General features: G+C 39.7%; 2 protein-coding genes across 2 annotated transcripts; both read right to left on the reverse strand.

The window, feature by feature from the left end:
- Positions 1–7,668: 7,668 nt before the first annotated feature.
- Positions 7,669–13,303, reverse strand: LOC127418277 (transcription cofactor vestigial-like protein 1). Its single transcript, XM_051658796.1, has 4 exons — positions 13,116–13,303; positions 9,614–9,807; positions 9,113–9,511; positions 7,669–8,991 (listed from the first exon to the last, which is right to left on the reverse strand). Exons 2-4 carry the CDS (start codon positions 9,798–9,800, stop codon positions 8,951–8,953), a joined length of 627 nt encoding a protein of 208 aa, XP_051514756.1. The 5' UTR covers positions 9,801–9,807; positions 13,116–13,303; the 3' UTR covers positions 7,669–8,950.
- A 2,315-nt stretch (positions 13,304–15,618) lies between these two features.
- On the reverse strand, positions 15,619–22,165 carry LOC127417822 (adhesion G-protein coupled receptor G2-like). The gene is made up of 10 exons (XM_051658070.1): positions 21,953–22,165; positions 18,649–18,801; positions 18,371–18,496; positions 18,048–18,143; positions 17,493–17,614; positions 16,933–17,201; positions 16,472–16,568; positions 16,028–16,308; positions 15,828–15,868; positions 15,619–15,633 (listed from the first exon to the last, which is right to left on the reverse strand). Exons 1-10 carry the CDS (start codon positions 22,094–22,096, stop codon positions 15,619–15,621), a joined length of 1,344 nt encoding a protein of 447 aa, XP_051514030.1. The 5' UTR covers positions 22,097–22,165.
- Positions 22,166–22,664: the final 499 nt, after the last annotated feature.

Here is a 22,664-nt window from a genome sequence, read left to right on the forward strand (position 1 = left end):
GAATAACACACAAACGGAAAGGCATCTTTAAAAAGATGCGTCTTTAAAAAGACGTTATGTGTGTGCCGCTCTTTTAGAGAAATATACTCTTTTAGAAAAATATACTCTCTTTTTTCTGCCGAAGCGCCCAGGGGCATTCTCTGCAGTGCACCAGTGCAAAGGAGGGAGAAGCTGCTGAAATGCGCCGTTAGATCCAGCAGAGGTGAATGAACAGTCAGCTCAGTAAACATCGACCGTTCGGCTCCGAAGAGAAAATCTGAATGAGTGGTTGCATGTCGACTCCTTTTATACCCGTATGTCCGGGGGAGTGGCATGCAAATAACACTCGCCAATTTTCATTGGCCTTTTATAAAAGACCAGAGGTGTCTCAGGCTCCCAAGAGTGACCCCTAGTGTCACTACATCGACACAACGTAAGCGACAGATAGGGAAACAAACACTCACTATTATCATATTACCACACGAAAATAAACAGCAATGTTTTGAAATCAGCACAGCATTTGATTTAGTTAATTTCTAGGTGAAAGCATCAGGATTTGTACGACTTTTCTAAATTTGACTAATTCATATGATATCGTGCGACTGCACTCGTTTGAATTCCTACGACTTTCACTACAGCCAATGATGTCGCTGGACATAATTTCCATCTAATACGCGACAATTACTTGCTTCTGTCACACACAACAGCTTCCTATCATGTTTACACACTCTACTGATTGGTTAAGTCTAGATAAGGGGTTTGGGTAACGGCACAATATTAAGAAGTCTGTCCTTAGCCTCGTGCACGGAACTCGTGCTTAGTTCCGCATTAGACATCCGGGAATTTGCACGTGATGAAGTTTATGAGAACAACATCGTTCAAGACCGTACGAAATAGCCAACTCGTTAATTATGTATGAATTTTCATGAGATCGGGTTGTTTGTTGTTTTGTTTTTTTACAAAAGGTGACCATCGTTTTATTAATTTGCTTAAGACCTATTATAAATTAAATGATTAATGAAGCTGTGCAAATAAAACGGCAACATTTCTCGGTTGCCTTAAAATTCTTAGTTAAATCAAAGTTGCTTTACAAGTCCTTTCAATTAAATTATTTTAAACTGACTTAAAATCGAGTTGAAACTCGTAAAAGCACGTTGATGGGTGATTATTATTTATTTGACCATAAGTGACTGGTCAAATAATATTTTACAGTGTATGTCGCTTTGAAGTAACAAGTAATTTTTTTTTTTAATTTTGAGCACTGCAGTGCTTGGAGAAACCGAAGACAGGGGCAACTCTGCACAGACGCTTCTCTAGTGATGGGAGATGGCAAACGCCTCACCTTTTTTTTTTAAATTGTTTATTGTTGCACATTTACTTCACAAGACAGGGATTCCAACATCATAACACATACAAACATGAACATAAAAACAAGAAAAAAATTACACCCCATAAGCCTCACCTTGAATGTTGACAGGGGCAGGGGAGAAATTAAAAAAGAGCTGTCAATTCGGATAGTTTCAAGTTCATGTGTGGCCTAGCAGTCTACGTAAACAAAGCCAAACACCATGATTGCGTTGTTGGCTGCTGATGAAGTGGACAAATTTGAAAGAGTCTAGCTGCTGCTTTTACGTGATGATGAATGTGATTTAACAAGTAATCCAATGTCTCTGTTATTAAAGTGTGCCAGAATCTGTCTTTTCAATCCATTTTCAATAAATAGGCTGAAGATGTGTTTTCTCTAATATCATTAAAATATCATATTCAATACATATAGCCTACTACATGTCACTGAGTAGGACGTTTTCATACATATTTAAAACAGATTTTAAAATGATACAGTTTAATGCCTAATATTTTAGACAAGAGCAAACGCCATGATTCTTTTAAGCCAAATGAGTATTAAGCTGCATCATCAGCAGGTTGTTTCCAACCATGCTTTAGTTTACAGAGTCCGGGGAATGTTTCGAATCAGTGGTTCTGATCCTGTTCAGATTGCATATCAAGTGGCCAAGTCATGTGAATTTAACCAACAAATTTGGTCAAAACAAATTGAGGAATGTTTTAAAAGCTCCACTGTACTTACAATTGAACATAGAAGAAATACACACTTCAAAATTAAGTATACAATCTCATACCTTTGTGTATGACAAAAAAAAATAAATAAATAATAAATATATGAATGGACATTGAATTACAGTAGGCCTATTCCACAAATGATGCTGTGGCACCATATATGTTTCAGTTGGTTTCATATCCCACAATGCATCATGATTTGGTTGCTCTGTTTTTTCACAGTAATTTGGCAGAAAATGACCCAGTATGCATTGATTTCACAGTAAATTTCAGACTACAGTATTTTATTGTAAAATAAATGTGTAGTTCTATGATCTATCAAGAAGACTTGTAGTAAGCATCACATCATTCATTCAGTTTAGGCATCTCATCCAGTCGTAATCCAGCCCATGCTTTATAAAATTTGCACAGCTGTCCTTCATCGTTTCATGATGCCACTGTTGTTTTCACCCTCCACCACCCCCATCACCACTAGGTCCTGTCCTGTTGTAAGGGCTAAGCTTCTCTCACATGCCGTCATCAGGATCGGACGGCTAGTGAGAATATGAGCACTGAACTGTGGGACGGGGGCTTGCACCAAAGGGGCTTGCACCTCTACCCGGAGGGAGGTAAGTGCTTCGATGTCCCCAGACTCAGCACGACCATGAGCTTGGGGTTCGAGCCCCCTCAACGTGGCACCTCCGGCTCCGCCCCGCTGCGAGGCCCCACCCGCTGGTACATCCGATGAGACTGTCCCCTTGGTCCCCCTCGCCCGGAGCTTGGAGGCATGGCTTGCGCTCCCCAACCCGTCGCAATGGCTGACCAGGACCGTCCGACTCGGCTATGCAATTTAGTTCACCAGGCGCCCACCTGGGTTCAGCGGCATCCATTTTACCTCAGTGAAGTGCGAGAATGCCGTTGCCCTGCTTGCGGAGATCGCGACCCTTCTGTGGAAGGACGCGATAGAGCCTGTCCCTCCAGCCGAGATGAAGAAGGGGTTCTACAGCTTTGGACCTGCGAGTACTGAACCGGGCCTTGCACAGACTCCCGTTCAAGATGCTGACACAGAAATGCATTTTAGTGAGCATCCGGCATCAAGATTGGTTCGCGGCAGTAGACCTGAAGGACGCGTACTTCCACGTCTCAGTTTTACCTCAGCACCTTTTTGCGGTTCGCCTTCAAGGGCCGGGCATACCAGTACAAGGTCCTCCCCTTCGGTCTGTCCCTGTCGCCTCACTTCTCCACGAAAGTCACAGAGGCAGCCCTTGCCCCGCTAAGGGAAGTGGGCATCCGCATCCTCAACTATCACCATGACTGGCTGATTCTAGTTCACTCTCGAGACTTGTTGTGTGCGCACAGGGACCTGGTGCTCAGGCACCTCAGCCAGTTGGGGCATTGGGTCAACTGGGAAAAGAGCAAGCTCTCCCCAGTACAGAGCATCTCTTTTCTTGGGTTCGAGTTAGACTCAGTCTCTATGATGGCACGCCTCATGAGCGAGCGCACGCAGTCGGTGCTGAACTGAAGGCGGAGAACGGCGGTCCCACTGAAGCAATTTCAGTGGCTCCTGGGGCATATGGCATCCTCAGCGGCGGTCACACCGCTCGGGTTGATGCATATGAGACTGCTTCAACACTGGCTTCAGACTCGAGTCCCGAGATGGGCATGGTGCCACGACACACATTGTATGGTCATCATGCCGATCTGCCACTGCTTGTTCAGTCCTTGGACGGGCCTTGCATTTCTGCAGGCAGGGGTCCCCTTAGTGCAAGTGTCCAGGCATGTCGTGGTTACAACAGACGCCTCCGAGCATGGCTGGGGTGCCGTGTGCAATGGGCATGCAGCCGCTGGCTCCTGGACAGGGCCGCGACTGCATTGGCATATCAACTGCCTCGAGCTGCTGGCAGTGTTGCTCGCCCAGCGGAGGCTTTGGCTGTTGATCCAGGGCAAGCACGTGTTGGTCCGGACGGACAACACGGTGATGGTAGCGTACATCAACCGCCAAGGCAGCTTGCGCTCACGTCGCATGTCACAACTCGCCCGCTGTCTCCACCTCTGGAGTCGTTGTGAACCACTCACATCCCGGGCGACCTCAACAGCGGGGCAGACGCGCTGTCGAGGCGGGTCATGCTCAGGGGAGACTCCACCCCTAGGTGGTCCAGCTGATTTGGAGTCGATTCGGTCAAGCGCAGGTAGACCTGTTCGCTTCCCAGGAATCCTCCCACTGCCCTCTCTGGTACGCCCTGACCAAGGCTCCCCTCGACACAGATGCGCTGGCACACAGCTGGCCCCAGGGGCTGCGCAAGTATGCGTCCCCCCCAGTGAGCCTACTTGCACAGACCCTCTGCAAGGTTAGGGAGGACGAGGAGAAGGTCATCCTAGTAGCACCCTACTGGCCCACCAGACTTGTTTCTCAGACCTCACACTCCTTGCGACATTCCCCTGAGGAGGGATCTCCTCTCTTAGGGACGGGGCACCATCTGGCACCCACGACCAGACCTCTGGAATCTCCATGTCTGGCCCTTGGATGGAACGCGGAAGACCTAAGTGGCCTACTGCCCACGGCGGTAGACACGATCACTCAGGCTAGGGCTCCCTCTACGAGGCGCCTGTATGCCTTGAAGTGGTGTCTGTTCGTTAAGTGGTGTTCTTCCCAACGCGAAGACCCCCAGAGATGTGCAGTCGGGTTGGTGCTTTCCTTCCTGCAGGAGAGGCTGGAGGGGCGGCTGTCCCCCTCTACCTTGAAGGTGTATGTGGCTGCTATTGCGGTGCATCACGATGCAGTTGACGGTAGATCTTTCGGGAAGCACGACCTGATCATCAGGTTCCTGCGCATCTATTTGTATCGCATGCAGAGTTTTAGATGCTCTGAGCAGCTCTTTGTCTGATTTGGAGGACAGCGTAAAGGGAACACTGTCTCCAAACAGAGGGTCGCCCACTGGGTCATTGATGCCATCGTTTTGGCATATCATGCCCAGGGCGTTCTGCCCCCCTTAGGGCTACGAGCACACTCTACTAGGAGTTTGGCAGCCTCCTGGGCCCTGACCAATGGCGCATCTTTAGCAGACATCTGTAGAGCAGTGGGCTGGGCAACATCCAATACCTTCGTGAGGTTCTACAATCTCTGGGTTGAGCCGGTTTCGTTCCATGTGTTGAGAGGTACGAACAGGTAAGCTTGCGGGACAACTAGCCGGGTGTACCGCTTGCGTACAGCGCCTTTCCCCTCCTGGAGGGGGTGACGTGTGCTTTTTACCCCCCAGCCGTGTTCACGAGGCCATGGACCCTGGATGTTCACGGAGAAATTCGATGCCAGCCCAGTACGTGTGCTAATAGGCCATGTACCAGGGTAGATGCTCCACATGTGCTGGTTGCCTGTATGTAACCCCATGTGATGTATCTTCAGCGAGACGGTTTCCCCGTTGGTAAACCCGCATCTTCCTTGGGCAAAGTCCCCTTCTGCCACCGGTTCTGTGTTTGTAGAGCTCCATCCCCTCTGGGTAGGACCTACCACGGGGACTTCTCCACATGCGACACTGCCGACAAGACTCGGTAAGACCATGTGACATATTTCCACACAATTGCCTCCCCTTCAGGCAGGGTGTGATCTCTGCAGTGTCTTCCCCTTGGGAAAGGACCCCCCCGACTCAGACACTTATGGCCCCCAGCTGAATGATTTTCCACTCTTTTCTGGAGAGAAAAAGAAGAGAAGAGGCCACGACTGGGGCGGCCTGTCCCCATTTTCGCAAGTTCGAATCCAGGGTGTGCAGAGTAACTCCAGTCAGGCTTCCTAAGCAACCAATTGGCCCAGTTGCTAGGGAGGGTAGACTCACGTTGGGTTAACCTCCTCGTGGTTGCTATAATGTTGTTCTCGCTCTCGGTGGGGCTCGTGGTGAGTTGTGCATGGATGCCGCGGAGAATAGTGTGAAGCCTCCACACGCACTAGGTCTCCACGGTAACGTGCTCAACAAGCCACGTGATAAGATGCATGGATTGATGTCTCAGATGTGGAGGCAACTGAGATTCATCCTCCACCACCCAGATTGAGGCGAGTCATTACGCCACCATGAGGACTTAGAGTGCATTGGGAATTGGGTATTCAAAATTGGGGAGAAAAGGCAAGAACAATTTTTTTACCTAAAAGAGGCCTGGGTAGCTCAGCAAGTATTTACGCTGACTACCACCCCTAGAGTCACAAGTTCGAATCCATGGTGTGCTGAGTGACTCCAGCCAGGTCTCCGAAGCAACCAAATTGGCCCGGTTGCTAGGGAGGGTAGAGTTACATGGGGTAACCTTCTCGTGGTCACAATTAGTGGTTCTCACTCTCAACGGGGCGCATGGTAAGTTGTGCATGGATCGTGGAGAATAGCATGAGCCTCCACATGCGGAGTCTCCGCGGTGTCATACACAATGAGCCATGTGATAAGATGCGTGGATTGACAGTTTCAGAAGCGGAGGCAACTGAGACTTGTCCTCCACCACCTGGATTGAGGTGAGTAACCGTGCCACCACGACGACCTTCTAAGTAGTAGGAATTGGGCATTCCAAATTGGGAGAAAAGTGGATAAAAATAAATACATAAAATTGTACTTAAAAGAATTGTAAAAGTAATCCATGCAACTTCAGTATCATATTCTAAGTTTGAAGGCATATGATTTTGGTTTTGGTGAGAAATAACCTGAAACAAGTTCTGATGTAAACACGAGCCACCATGAACAAGCTTTTCTCATTGTGTTTTGACATGAGGGTAAGTAATTTATGACTAAATTTACATTTTTGTCTGAACTGTTCCAGTTTACTGGATCTAAATACAGTAATAAAGATATATAATTGGCTAAGTGACATAACAACCCGCCAATCTTCAGCCTCATAAACAAATCCAGCAGACCATTTCACAAATCCCATCTACTTCCATTGGAATGAAATGTGAAAAAGTGATTGACCATTGCTTGAGTGGTGCTGACAAGAGGTGAGTTTGAGTGTGGGTCTGGACTTAGCCTTGGCTTTGGTCATTTTTATTTGGGAAGGGATGTGTGTGCCACCATATGGGTAACTGCTAAATATAGTGCAAGGACATCAATAATCCACAAGCAGGGGTATGGAGATGACTGTTCCTCCATCTGCATCTATGAACTGGATTCAGGGTGGGGGAGTGGACTTTGATATCTACGACATGGTGTGAGATTAAGACTGGCTGCAAGTAAGATATACTGTACAGACTTCGCATCATGCTTCTGTTATTAATATAGTTTTAACAGTGAGATGCAATGTTGTTTTCATCCACTAGGCTACAGTGTTGACATGCATATTAATAACACCTGTAAATAGAAACAATGTAAGTAATGTAAAAACCTAAACAATGGCTGTTACATGCTGTTGCTTTAATGTTAACAGCACTGAATAAATGTTTATGCTTATATCTTTATGTTAATGTGCATCCATCTTGCATTAATGTAACTTGGACTCTAATCAGGGTTGGGGAGTAACGAAATACATGTAAAGGGAATACGTATTTAAAATACAAAATATAAGTAACTGCATTCCACTACAGTTACAATTTAAATCATTGGTATTTTGAATACAGTTACATTCAAAAGTATTTTAAATACTGAAGAGATTACTTTGCATTTTATTGTCATTTGTTTCATTTAAAATTTAGTCCTTTCAGATGGAAAACATTTATACATATAAATTATGCGATCCAAAGTGCATTTGAACAGCGGTGAAACACTTTCTTATGATGTGTTACATTCATACAAGCAGACAGAGAAGTAAGTTTGAAGTAAGTTTGGAGCAGAAGAAATAGAAATAAACCTTGTGTAAATTGTCAGCTTTATGCTAAGCTAAAATGCTATTTCTAGCCATTTTTCATACACATGTTACCAGGCACGATCATATTTATTTATCAAGAAAATTCACTTTGGATCATAATTTCTTTTTTTCTAGGAAGACCTTTGATATTAGGGCAAAAAAATCGTATTCTTGATAATAATTTTTGTATTGTTTTCCTGTAAAAATATCTAAAAATCCTTGAAACAAGATCAATTTGATTTATCTTGTTTTAGAAACAACACTGAATAAGGTATTTAGGTTTTTCAGAGAATGTATTTTTAACATGTGTATTTTGTCTTACTGTACTGGCAGAGTTTTATAGTCAAAACAAGTGAAAAAATCTACCAGTGCTGAAGTAGTCAAAAGTATTTAGAATACGTTACTGACCTTGAGTAATCTAATGGAATACATTACAAATGACATTTTAAAGCATGTATTCTGTAATCTGTAGTGGAATAAATTTCAAAAGTAACCCTCCCATCCCTGTCTATAATACAATATTTTATACTGTATGTATGCACTATTGCCTAGCCATAAATTATTTAAGTAAAACATCCACATTTTACCCAGTTTCTATATACTATAGCCAATATACTAACTTACAAATTTGCAAATAATTTACAAATACACTGTAATCAACAAATAAATGTCCATCTATGCCGATTTTGCAAAGTTATTCAATGTTCTGATGTGGCTTTCTAACAAGGTAAATGTTACAAAAATAGGTTAACAAGTCTATCAGAAGTCTGAGATTGTCACAGAATCTTCAAACAACAAGAAATAAATCTAATCTAGTTGCTACAAATGAACTTTTCCTTTCGGTTTATCATATGAAAGAAATACAAAATATTCTGTTTGTATGTGTTTCTGTGTGTGTCTAAAGCGTCTTTAACCATATAACCTGGAGCCAAACTCTTGCACAATCTTTTGTTCTGTGGTACACGAACAGCAAGTTTCTAAACAGGTTGGAGATGCAAAAGTCTTCAGGTAAAGGTGCAAAAAACTGCAAGGTTCTTTTTCACTTGGCCAGTACAAAGAAAGATACGAGAGACCTTTTGGTTCTTGGTATTAAATCTTAATTAATGATCCATTAACACCAATAAAAATCCTCCTTCTCCATCACCAATACACCTAAAAGGGAAGGACAAGTCTTAAATATTTTGGATCAAAAATGTCAATAAAATCACTCAAAGTTCTGAGCCTTTATATATTGTATTTTTTGTATTTTATAGATAAGATTGTGGACATGTACCAGAGTCAAGGTTGACTTCAGAACTCATCTGGTTCCCAAATCTGGGATACTTTGTCCATTCAGAAATGTGGTCTTGTTTGGAGGGGTTGACCACCACTGTGCCCAGGTCGGGGCGATCATTGTGAAGCAGGTTTAACAGAGAATGAGTATACTGGTGTCTTGCCACCATTGAACCATCAGATATAGCTGAGGGGTATCCCATGGGAGGCAGAGCAAGACTCATACCCTGGTTAGAAGCCCCCGACCAGAGGATGGAGCTGTTTGCAGAGTGATTCAGTGGCATGTAAGTGTTCGATTGAGGTTCACAGCTTGTTGCTAGCTGGAGCTGTTCTGGAGGAAACATGGACTGAATCCCTTTGTGTGAATGTGCTTCCCATTGACTTGATCCATACCCACCTACTAAAAAAAAAAAAAATTTATCTGTTTGACTTCAGAATTTTGTTGTTAGTAAACAGGCAAGTCAAGGATTTGAGTAAAAGCACATTTGAGAGGAAGAGTTACTTGTTTGAGAGGATTTGCGGTTCCTTTTGCTTTTGGAGTATTCTCTTTTTGGTTTAGTTGAGTTACACAGAGCACGGGAGAAATGATCATCCACCATGCTGTTGATGTCTCCTTGAAAGTAGGTGAGAAGAACACTACCTGACTGCTCCTCAGTCTTCCCAGCCACAAGGCTCTCATTCTCCTCCATCTCTGATCTATGGATTGAAACAGTGTGCAATGCATCATTTAACCATCTGTCCTAAAATGGTGATAGATTATTGGATGCATTGCTCATTATGCCATGTCGTCACTCAGATGAGAAAATGCAATAATATACCATCACTTTATGACATTCCTCATTTTGATATGGTATTGATGAATGAAGGATGTAAATATAAGATATATTACAGCCCAGCTGAGTCTGAATGGTTCAGTGGACAAAGGAAAATCAGGTCTGCAGTTGATAATTTTCTCACTTTTTGAGATAATTTATCAATTATTGATCTGCAGAAAGTGTGACTCGACTGGACTGGGAATGCTTGATTTCTACTACAGTATTTTAGACATACACTTTTACCAACAATAATCGTGTGACTTCATTATAAAAGTTTCAAGTAGGCTATATAGGTTATTTATAATAGTTAAACTACTTTAGCAAAAACGTGCCTCTTTAGTTTGAATGGTCATTAGCCTCTGCGTCTATGGCTTTGAGGGATAACCCCACATATTTTGATTGCCCCGACCGATGACGAGACACAGTCCTTTTATTCCTGAAGGAAAGCTGTTGGCTTACAAGCTGCTAGATAAGGACCACAGATACCACAAGCATGTGAGTGAACGTGCCTGACGAAATGGAAAACTGTATTTGTTCTTGTCTAGCAACCTGTTAAAGACAGGAAGATAGATTATAATATAATATATTAAAATATACAGGTGCATCTCAATAAATTAGAATGTCGTGGAAAAGTTCATTTATTTCAGTAATTCAACTCAAATTGTGAAACTCGTGTATTAAATAAATTCAGTGCACACAGACTGAAGTAGTTTAAGAATTTGGTTCTTTTAATTGTGATGATTTTAGCTCACATTTAACAAAAACCCACCAATTCACTATCTCAAAAAATTAGAATATATCATAAGACCAATAAAAAAAAACATTTTTAGTGAATTGTTGGCCTTTTGGAAAGTATGTTGATTTACTCTATATGTACTCAATACTTGGTAGGGGCTCCTTTTGCTTTAATTACTGCCTCAATTTGGCGTGGCATGGAGGTGATCAGTTTGTGGCACTGCTGAGGTGGTATGGAAGCCCAGGTTTCTTTGACAGTGGCCTTCAGCTCATTTGCATTTTTTGGTCTCTCGTTTCTCATTTTCCTCTTGACAATACCCCATAGATTCTCTATGGGGTTCAGGTCTGGTGAGTTTGCTGGCCAGTCAAGCATACCAACACCATGGTCATTTAACCAACTTTTGGTGCTTTTGGCAGTGTGGGCAGGTGCCGAATCCTGCTGGAAAATGAAATCAGCATCTTTAAAAAGCTGGTCAGCAGAAGGAAGCATGAAGTGCTCCAAAATTTCTTGGTAAATGGATGCAGTGACTTTGGTTTTCAAAAAACACAATGGACCAACACCAGCAGATGACATTGCACCCCAAATCATCACAGACTGTGGAAACTTAACAGTGGACTTCAAGCAGCTTGGGCTATGAGCTTCTCCACCTTTCCTCCAGATTCTAGGACCTTGGTTTCCAAATTAAATACAAAACTTGCTCTCATCTGAAAAGAGGACTTTGGACCACTGGGCAACAGTCCAGTTCTTCTTCTCCTTAGCCCAGGTAAGACGCCTCTGACGTTGTCTGTGGTTCAGGAGTGGCTTAACAAGAGGAATACGACAACTGTAGCCAAATTCCTTGACACGTCTGTGTGTGGTGGCTCTTGATGCCTTGACCACAGCCTCAGTCCATTCCTTGTGAAGTTCACCCAAATTCTTGAATCGATTTTTCTTGACAATGATAAGGCTGCGGTTCTCTCGGTTGGTTGTGCATCTTTTTCTTCCACACTTTTTCCTTCCACTCAACTTTCTGTTAATATGCTTGGATACAGCACTCTGTGAACAGCCAGCTTCTTTGGCAATGAATGTTTGTGGCTTACCCTCCTTGTGAAGGGTGTCAATGATTGTCTTCTGGACAACTGTCAGATCAGCAGTCTTCCCCATGATTGTGTAGCCTAGTGAACAAAACTGAGAGACCATTTTGAAGGCTCAGGAAACCTTTGCAGGTGTTTTGAGTTGATTAGCTGATTGGCATGCCACCACATTCTAATCTTTTGAGATAGTGAATTGGTGGGTTTTTGTTAAATGTGAGCAAAAATCATCACAATTAAAAGAACCAAAGACTTAAACTACTTCAGTCTGTGTGCATTGAATTTATTTAATACACGAGTTTCACAATTTGAGTTGAATTACTGAAATAAATGAACTTTTCCACGACATTCTAATTTATTGAGATGCACCTGTATAGGGTACAACGGGGCTAAATCCCTCACTCGGGGTAAGAGGCCCCTAGGCGGTTTAAAGTGATATTGTGTAGATACCGGACACAATTTGTCAACTAATGCTAATTATTTTGAGACAGCAAGATGCTTTTTTGAGTAACAAATTAAGATGATGCTTACTCAAAATAACTATTTCAAAAAGTCAACCATTTCCTGTTAATTTCCAACACATTTGACATTTTATTACATCTCAAGCATTCTAAAAACAAATTAATCTCTATTATGATTGGATGAGTCAATATGAGCCCACTTTGAACATTTTTCATAACAAATCTATTCCCTTCACTTAAGAAAATCAATGTGTTTAATAGGGGCCTTTAGCCTCAGCAGGGGCTTTTTACCCCAAATGCTATTCTTTCACTTATTGAACAGTTACTGAAAAATTTTTGATTTAATGACCTTTAAAAAAAAAAAAAAAAACTTATTTTGTCTCTAAAGAAATGTGTTAATTTCAGGGATTTTCATTAGCTACATAAATTTGCAACATTTAAAAAATAATAATAAAAAATAGATCAAGTTGCCGCAGAATCAACCTTTAGACACCACATGCAAATATCTCATGGAACAGGAAAATTTTCCAGGGCATAGTGTCATGCAGGGGTTTATGAAAGTGCTGTGGTAGTTTTTGTTGCTATTTAGTGTTTTGGGAGAAAATCAATGGAGCCTTTTACCCTGTGGAGCCTTTAGCCCCATTGTACCCTACAGTATATTAGCCCTATGTAACATAGTATAATTTTAAAATAAAATAAATACAAAAAAAGTTTTAAGTAACAACAGTCTTAATATTGGCAGAAAATACTCAGTAATTTTCATATCATATACATAAAAAGACTGCATTTAAATGGATAATTGTTTAAGTGTCATCTTCAGATTGGTCTGTAACACTAAGCGAGCTTTGTAAATTAATGTTCAGTTGTATAACAATTAGGCCTATATTCTAAAATGATGAAATAATCACCATTTATTACTCACCGGACAAGTCGTTATATCTCAAGTCTGTTCAATCAGACACGTGCTACCCGATCAATTACACCTACAGTACATTAATCCAGTAAAGGCGACATCCGCTCATTCCATGGGAGCCAACACGCTGCAATATTTGTTTCAATGTCGCCCACCATTAAGTAATTAGTTTCTTATTGAAAAGAGGTTTGACTAAAAGAAACCAGTTCACTTTATGCCTTTATATGTTGGGGCGTTAATCTCTGAACTTTAACAGCAATGAGTAGAATGTGCCTAAACAAGTTAGACCACTCAACTGTCATCTCTAGTCTGGAAAAAAGACACAACTAATGTTTCTTTAGGGCATATGTTGTTGTTTTTAATATTACTGTTGACATTGTTGATCAGATATAATAATTTTAACTGTTTTAGCCTATTTAATAGTTAATGTCACAATTATCTATAATTATTTCAAATGTAGCCAATACCACAAGACAAATTAGATAGTTTACATGTTAACTGAAACCAAGGGCATGGCCAGGAAATTACTTTTGGGTGGATCTCAATAAAAATAGATGGGCCAAATTTTCGTCCACATTTTTTCCCCCCAAATTTTCCTTGACAACAGAAAGTTAGCAACTGTGCATTCAAACAGTTCTTTCACTCTTTCATACCTACAAGGGTTTAGATATGACAGAAAAAAAAACCACTAATCTGTTTTTTAGTACTGATAGTTTGTATCTGAAGATAAAAAGTTATACTGTAATTTCTGAAAAAAAGATAACTTGGAATAAAATCTGGAAAAAATCTAGTTGTGCTATCATTACAGATCATTTATGGACATAATTTAGCTACAGGTATTATCTAATGATCAGGAATTACTCAGTGCCCCCTGGGAAAATGGTGACCTTATTAAGACATAAAAATGTCATTAACACCTACTTTTTTAGTTCTATCAATACATTTTTGACAATAAAAAGTAAATTGGAAAGTTCAAGTGTACAAGTGTACTGTAAATTGCTTTAGCCAAAAATCATCTGCTAAAACACCAAGGTCTTTTATGCCAAGAACACTCACACATGCACATGCATATGCAGAAGCATAGTAAATCAAAACAAACAGAAAATGTAAACTTATTTTAGCACATTGTGAGTACTTTAATGTGGTGGGAATTTCCCCTCTAACCTACAAAACTCCAGTTTAATGAATATCTGCAGTAAATTACCATAGACATCATTTAACATAAACACACACACACACAAATCAATAAAGAATTCATCTTCCTGCTCAGTGCTTTCTGTCCTGTGTCAGGCAAACATCATCGTGGCTGGACCCTGAGTTTGAGGAATCGGAGATCTTCCTGTCACTTGTAGTCTCTGACTTTATTGATGGAGAGCAAACTTTTAGACCTTCTTTTGTTTTGGCCCCCACAGTCACAGAGCGGCTCCAATCTGGTCAAAATTCAAATAGTCATAGGTTTTTAGTCTTTCAAAAAAATAAGCTTGTCTCTAACCGATAATGGTGGTAGTTGTCAATGGCAGATAACAGACACTGTTTACTTAAAGGGGTCATGGCATTCCTTTTTGTATTAATCTAATATGTTCCTTGAGGTTCTCTTATAATATTAGTAATGTTTTTTGAACAAATATATGTTTGAACGAACGATGTCATATTTTTGTAAAACATGATAGTTTTCATTTTGACCCTCTGTCAGAAACGCTCTGTTTTGGTGCTGCTTCTCCTTTAAAGGTGCTGTAAGCGATTTTAGAGTTCTGAAGCTTTCAGTGACTGAGCATTCCCCCCCATTTCAAAATCCTGCCCTCCATAGGAAATTTTGAGACCAAAACCATTCAAAAGAGTAGCATTGTTTGTTCCTGTGGCTGTCAAATTCAACAGTGGCCCAATAGCGCCCTCAGCTGACAAACATTATGAATCATAGCCTCAATGGCTTCAAATGAGAACCAGCAAAAATGATTGACAGGTGAAAAGCATCAATGTCCACGATCCACAGACACATATTTGTTTGCTGTTTACAAAGTCTACAGCTGTCACAGAGACCGGTGAGATATCTCAGGACACTTATTTCATTAATATCTTTAAGGGAGTAGAATTTTTTTTTTGCATACTTTTCCATGAAAAAAATCGCTTACAGCACCTTTAAGACTTGACAGTAAACACCCACAGTTATGAGTGGCTCTCTGCTCTTGACTGACCGGCTCTCTCTCCTTGCCATCTCATGGCTCAATGCTGCTGGGTAGGGCTGTGGAAGTGATAAGGTAAAGTAGGCGTTAATGTGATGTGACATCACAATCTGGAGGAAGTAGAGAAGTCGTTTGGCAGCTTGGTTTCAACATTTGCTCTTTTTTCAGTGAGGAGAAAGTCTTGAGTTCTGAAACTTACAGAATTTTTTTTATAGTAAAATGACCTCTTGTTAAAAGATCAAGGAAAATTTGATTCCTTGTGTCATGAGTACCTTTTAAATAAATTTTAATCTAGAACACTTTTTCTTTTGGGTGTTGGATAGGTCTAGAATTCAATTCTCACTGATCTGAACCATGAGAGAACAGAATATGTCAGAGTAGTTTTGTATAGTATGGAACAATACTGCCTCTTTCTTAATGTGATTTAAACCCATGTTATAGCACTGAATGTTTCCTTCGATTTATCTATTAAAGCCAAACCTGAATATTCAGTGAGTCTGAATCTTCCACAGCAGAAATGTATCCTCCATTGCTTCCTTACATTGTCTTTCATCAGACAATAAAACAGGAAGATAAAGAACCCTGAAATATACAACAAAACACAAGATAATTTAAATATTACAATAATGCATGCTCACTTTGTCATCAGTCTGGTTAACCTAATGGAGTACCATTGTGTGTATGCACACAGTTTTACACATAATTTGAATGCATTAGCCACTTTATCTCCCTAACCTATACCTTGAAGACTGTTCAGAAGGGAGAACAGGTATATGAGGGGTGTTTTGGCTGGGCCCCAGGCGAAGAAGGCTGGTATCCAGGTAAGTCCCAGCAGGAAGGTGAGGCTGGCCACCACTCGCAGGTCATGCAGCAGTCCTATTCTGCTGCCAGAGGGCTTATTGACCCGCATTTTGCGGATCTGTATAAGCACCACGGCAAACACGCAGATATTACAGACCAGTATCAGGATGACAAAAGCAACCACCGTCACATAAAAGGTCACATCGTTCTTTAACCAGCAACTGGGAGAGGATAGAGAGTGTTTCTATTAAGTATAATCAAAAGAGTTTTTGCAAGTATTATTACAAAAATGGTGTATGGTAGGCTATAATAGTTACAGTGTAATACTAAAGCCTGTGATGCTAAGATTGACATGGAATTGTACTGTCTGCTTATGTCACCTACAATGGCATGGATTCCTCAAGAGGTGTTCTGGAGAGACGTCTGCCATATGAATGATTATCAATGGCAAGCACTAGACTTACAACTACCAGAGGTAAACCTGCAAACAAAATTTCAAGAATTATGAAGCAGCAACAATACTTTATCTTACTATTCTTAATTAGTATGCACAAAGTTGATTTTAAAAATTTAAATAAATCTTGTCGGTCCAGCACAACACAAAAAAAGGTATCTTATTTCTTTTATGAACATCTGCAAAAGTAATAAAGTTTATTATTTAATTTATTTTTAATAGTAATCAGAGTAAACAATTTTCCACCAAGTAATAGCAAATATAGCAACATAGCAACTTGATGCATTAATATAGAATGTGCGGTCACAGGCATGCTCATCCAATCAGAATTTAGAGTCAGAACTACCCGTCTAATAATACAAGATCTGCGCTTATATTCTGAATGTCTTACCCCATCCAAGAGCACAGAATTTGAGGATGTAAGAAGGTACGTAAGAATTAAAGACTTTGACCAAGGCCAGATACATGTTGATTGCCTCAAGTCCCATCCAGATAAAAGTAGCCAAGAAAAAGTAATGTTGAAAGGCTGCTACAGTAATACAGAGGCCATTGGTGTTAAAAGAGGCAAACCAGGAGTTCACCAGGAAAAGCATGTTCAACCCTAGCAAGGCCACTGAGAGGTTAATAAGGATCTTTGAAGGGTTGTCTCGTCTCAGTTTCCTGTGATAAGAAAACACACGTTACATGGGATGCTGAACAAAAGGAGACAAGCAGCATTTTCTTTCTTTCTGTAGTTTTTTTTTATACATAATATTCATTTCTTGCTTTAGTTTCTTGTTATCTTTATTCCTGTTAGATCCATAATGGCATATTTATCAATCCACACTTATTGACAATCCTTCTGGAGAAGCTTTTTGAGTCGCTCATGGATATAAACAAACATAAGGATTTTACTAATTTGCACTGTTACTCTGGTAACCCTGTAGCTCCCAAACAGTACTTTGAACTCACTCAAAGGCCACATAGGTGAGCAATGTGACTCCGAGAAAGACAGAGGATATACCACTGCCCAGGTATGAGATGATGGTCACAATCCTTACATCCTCTGGGTTTATTGGGGTTTTCGAGATATCCTGAAATATTAAAATAAACGAAATATAGGCATGTATTATGCTAATATTTCGCACATCAAGCATACAAGAGTTGTATTCTTAAATTAAGCTTGACCTTTAGTTGCCAAATGTTTTCATAAAAGTGTAAATTATCATACTGGCTTTGCTACAGTGCACAGATTGTCAGTTTTCTTTCATTGACTTTGTGCTGATGGAAAGGCAAATTCAGTTTTACCCAAACAAAAAAATATACAGTATGTGAATCAAAACCCAAAACCCTACTCACCAGAAGAGCTCCAAAATGTGTGAGATGATCACAGCAGCAGAACGTATGAGTGGCATTTGATTTCTGTGTCTCACATCCTTCACTGTTCCATCCACCTCTCCCATCTGTCAAACACACAAACAGCCACTGAACTGTCATGGGAATATTGACTAAAATTAACATGCTTACAGTAGATGTGTGGTTGAAATCTGCTTGAGAGTGTGTATCACAAAGCTCACTGTTTTTATGGAAGTCCCAGTAGGCACAGTGGACAATGTGTTGATCCTGTAGAGGTGAAAAAGTGTGGTGAGAAAGCCTTAATATTAGAGTTAATCACAACAGATAAGTTACAACTCTGTCAATTTCATGAGAAGCTATTCTTAGGAAAATAGGGAAATTGTTTTGTTGATATAAGATAACATTCATCAAGTTGCACTGTATTGTTATAAAAGTTTACTGCAGTGCACTTCCAGTTGTTTATGATAATAATGGATTATTGTATCCACACAGACCTCTTTGGGCTGCAGATGGTGGAAAGCGACCACCAATGGGATCTCAAGGTTGATCACTGTGGCATTGGTGATCCTGGCAGACACTACATAAGAGTTCAGCATTAACCTGGTTCCCAGTTGTAGGTCCTAGATATTGTGCAGTCAGGAGTTAGTACTAATGAACATGCAAAAGTACTGTAGCAACAACAACAAAAATGCTGTGTTTTGCATAAAATCAAAAGGTGGTGAGGAAAACCCAAAAGAAAAACTTGAGTAGAGGTCCTGGATGTGTAATTTACCTTAAAGAGGTTTTCTTTGCCATAAAAATGAAACTGAATGCGTGGTCTGGTTTCACTTGTTTGGGGGAAAAAGTTCTCTATAGCAGAAGGTAAGGATATGGATGCCACAGTCACTGTGTCTGGCAGCACTAAAAAGTTCTGGGCAAAAAATATCTACAAAAAAGGCAGGAAGAGAATCTTACATCTTTAAATGTGTTAACATTTTAAATGTACACTGAATTATATTATTGAATATTGTTCAGTGGTGGAAAGAGTACTGATTTATTTACTTAAGTAAAAGTACTGCTACTGAAGAAATAATTCACTTGAGTACAAGCAGAAGTACTGAGATATATTATGACTCAAGTAAGAGTAAATAAGTAGTTTGCCGAAAAAATACTCAAGTAATTACGTTACAGGTTACTTTATGAAAATGTTATTATATATAGTATATACGCTTCCATTTTTAGAACACAAAGACATTTTTGTTCTTGAAAGAAATTGATGCTTCCTTTCACCAAGGATGCATTAATTTGATCAAAAATACTGCCAAAAACATTCATTGCAAATTATTATTATAGTTTGAAATAATTGTTTTAAGTGGTATTTATTAAATTTTTTCTTTACCTGTGTTTGCAAACATATACTGTGTCACCTATTCCTTACAAAGCATTCTAAAGTGCTAATTTGGCACTCAAGAACATCTTCTTATTATTAGAACAATTGAAAATGGTTGCACTACCATGTGGAAATCACAGTACAGTGGGGTTTTTTTTCCCATTTGCTGAGGTACTGAGTTCTTACAAGTTGCTTTACACTTGCAAGTCAAATTTTGTTTTTAAAAATAGGCAAAGAAACACATTTCTCCTGAAATTCTATTTTCTCCTAAAGTCTATTGTTTAGGAGAGATGAAGGCTATTCCATGCATTACTGTTTTGAAAAAAAGAATTTCTAACCAGGATAGAGAAGGAAGTGCACAACAAAAATACAAGTAAATCACAGTCTCTAGTTTGAGAAACAGACTCCTCACAGGTCCTAAACTAGCAGCTTCTAAATGCCAAAGACCTGCATTGCTGCAAGAGGATTCTTGGACAAACAGAGAATTTTAAGAATACAACATTTATTTAAATAGAAATAGCCATTTGTAACATTCTAAATGTCTCTAAATCATCTCTAAACTACATAATGTGCATTGTGACTGAAACACATTCCTACTTCAGGTTTATTCTCATTCACGTATGTCCAAGTATTTTGTCTATTAAGTTAGACAAAACTTATTTTTTTAAAAAGTATTACTGTACAAAACTAAAATAATGCAATATCATAGAGGACATTTATCCTCTATGATATTTGCAGCAATTATCCAGATATGGAATGAGATTATTAAGCAAACTGTCAATCAACTCCTACATGCCAACTGAATAAAATAAGGCAAAAATAAACATTTCACACAGTGTTTAGTGAGAGATATAATTGATTCAAACACTAAAAGTGGTTGTTCTGTATATGTATTATTGTATTACAGTTGTAATAATAAAGTCTTAATAACACTATGGTTATTTAACATATTGAGATATTATTATTAAGTTAATTGTAGCATTTGGTTACATTATGTTTTGTGATTTCTCATACCTTCTTTATATAACATCCATCCCTTGCGCACTATTGGCCTCTAGCGGGTGAGGTTTTTCAGACAGATAAACAGCAGAACAGGGCAATGAAGTACAGTACAGCACCGTGAGCAAGAGTGTTACCTGCTAGGACAGTTTATTTTGAACAAGAGGGGCAAACGGTTACAGAATTTAACATGGGAGTACAATAACAAACTGATGCGGATTGATAGAAGCGGAGGGCCTGTCTGTGCACGTGATGGTGTGAGGAACCGGAACGGAATAAAATAAGAACTCGTTGCGTGGGCATTTTTTGCCTCTATATTTTGAATTTCGGGATATTTTTGTTAATTTTGGTGGCATTTTTGCCCTGAGTCCCCATTAATTTCTGACGCTATTAGCACTGTAAAAGATTGTTTTAGACATATAGTAGCAAGTAAACAAGATATCCCCACATATATGTCAAACTACATTGTGTTAATATTTGACACAGTTAAAACCTTGCCTACCTTAAAAACAAGTGAATTTTGATCAGTGGTTAAATGTGTTCAGACGGTTCCATCGTACCTGAATGAACGAATCCTTTCCAGAATAAAATGATATATGCAGAAAATCACAGTATTACAGTGCTTGTATAGTGACAGGGCAGTTAGTCTTGAAGAAGCTAGAGAAGAGAGGACACCGGCGGCAGTTTATGCAAGCGGCTGTGCTCATGATGCTATGCCCTGCGGGCTTCCGTCATGCCGCCCACAGCACGTTTTAGTTTATAAACAAATTTAGCGCTTATAACTTTCTTCTTCTCACAAATTCAGAAATATTATGTATTTTTTTGTACTTTGTAATTGTGGTGAAAAATAACTGTAGCGAAGTTGATTACTCCATTTTAATCAACTCAAGTAAAAGTAAAAGAAATATTATTTATTTATACTTAAAAAAAGTAGAAAAATGTGAAAAATTTACTGAAATTTATTGAAGTACCTGACTTCAGATTAGTTGCAATTCATTACTTTCCACCTCTGATTATGTTCATTATGTTTCCTCTAAGACTGATATGACTAGAGTCTTTATCATTTTAGACATATTTTTCAAAAGTACTCAAATGTTTAGCAGTTAGCAAAAACACTGTGCCTTTAAGAACCATAAATCATTAATTTTCATACTTTCATTTAGTGAAATAGACAGAAAATGCCAACTTATAAATCATACATTTTAGTTTAAAGGGAAAATACTTTAGGCTATGCACAGTATATTCAGCTCTTCTGCAACATTTACTGTATAAAAATGGAGCCACATTTTGGTCAGGTAACCTAAAAAATGTGCTTCATGTGGTTATCAACAAAAGTAATTTTTAAGCATTATATTTAGATTTAGAACTTTAAGGAGACAATCGTAGTTTACCACTATTTGCAGTGTCATCAAGCCAAATAATAATACTTACTGACTCGTATATTTAAAGATCTAAAGTCATCTGCTGGTCATAGCAAGTATCACACCTGACATGCACTGTAAATAGTGCTAAAATAACCTCTTGAATAACACAATTCGCTAACACACACAAGGACACAGAAACCTTGGTCAGAATGGTGTGAAAATACACTTGCAAAGGTACTGTGATATTTTAATATCACACCTCTGTTTTAGCTAAGAGACTAAGGGTTCCATAATCATCTTGGTCTTATGACGTGTTAGATATACAATCTCTCTTTGTCTCTCACCTCAGGGGTGAGGCCAGTCTGGAAGGAGGACACTCCGAATGTGAGGCCTTGGAACTGAGAGGTGTCAAGGTTGATCAGCTGCAGTGCTAATGAAGGTGCTGTCATATTGTGACTGGCTCCTGTGAACTCTGTTCTATCTCCCATGCGGTCGGTAATGGAAAGGATTCTTCCCCACACACAAAAAAAGAAGATTACCAGGCAAAAAATGTTTTACAGTGCAACGTTGTGGTCATGCAACCTTTGTCAGGCAAATGACTGACCAAAATATTGCTGTTTTAAAAAATATTGTTATTCTTGCCAGCTACTGTGGTGTGCAGGATTTGTTCTTCATTCATTGTAAGAGATCAATTTTGAACAAAATGAGATCCAATTTTTTAAAACAAAGAATAAAGAACTTTAAAAAGTCTGTTTGGAGACTATAAATGTTGTTTGTCTTTTAACTGTATGAATCAAGATAAAAGCTCATACAGAATGCCCCCACTTGCTTGTATACTTACTCATTGGTGACTTGGCCGAGATTAGTTGTGCAATCGCAGATTTTTGAAACTATGTAAGTAATGCTGCTGGACAACTCTGTGGTCAAAGTTCCCACCATAGTGACCAAAGACAGCTTTTCAATCACAATGTTTAGCTGGACGTCAGTCAGACTGTTCTGTTCACTGAGCAGATTCTCAATCATGTTCACAATATCTGCTGAGTTGTCTGGGGACAG

Source organism: Myxocyprinus asiaticus, chromosome 27 (assembly GCF_019703515.2).
Source record: "Myxocyprinus asiaticus isolate MX2 ecotype Aquarium Trade chromosome 27, UBuf_Myxa_2, whole genome shotgun sequence".
Lineage (NCBI taxonomy): Eukaryota > Metazoa > Chordata > Actinopteri > Cypriniformes > Catostomidae > Myxocyprinus > Myxocyprinus asiaticus.

Excerpts from the sequence above, each read along its gene's own strand:
- LOC127418277 (XM_051658796.1), bottom strand. The coding sequence starts at position 9,800 with ATGGAGGAGAATGAGAGCCTTGTGGCTGGGAAGACTGAGGAGCAGTCA. Across the intron at positions 9,512-9,613 it reads CCGCAAATCCTCTCAAACAA|TAGGTGGGTATGGATCAAGT; the intron begins GTAACTCTTCCT and ends TTTTTTTTTTAG. Across the intron at positions 8,992-9,112 it reads TGAAGTCAACCTTGACTCTG|GTGTATTGGTGATGGAGAAG; the intron begins GTACATGTCCAC and ends CTTCCCTTTTAG.
- LOC127417822 (XM_051658070.1), bottom strand. The coding sequence starts at position 22,096 with ATGGGAGATAGAACAGAGTTCACAGGAGCCAGTCACAATATGACAGCA. Across the intron at positions 18,144-18,370 it reads ACCATCTGCAGCCCAAAGAG|GATCAACACATTGTCCACTG; the intron begins GTCTGTGTGGAT and ends TCACCTCTACAG. Across the intron at positions 16,569-16,932 it reads ATTCTGTGCTCTTGGATGGG|GTTTACCTCTGGTAGTTGTA; the intron begins GTAAGACATTCA and ends TTTTGTTTGCAG.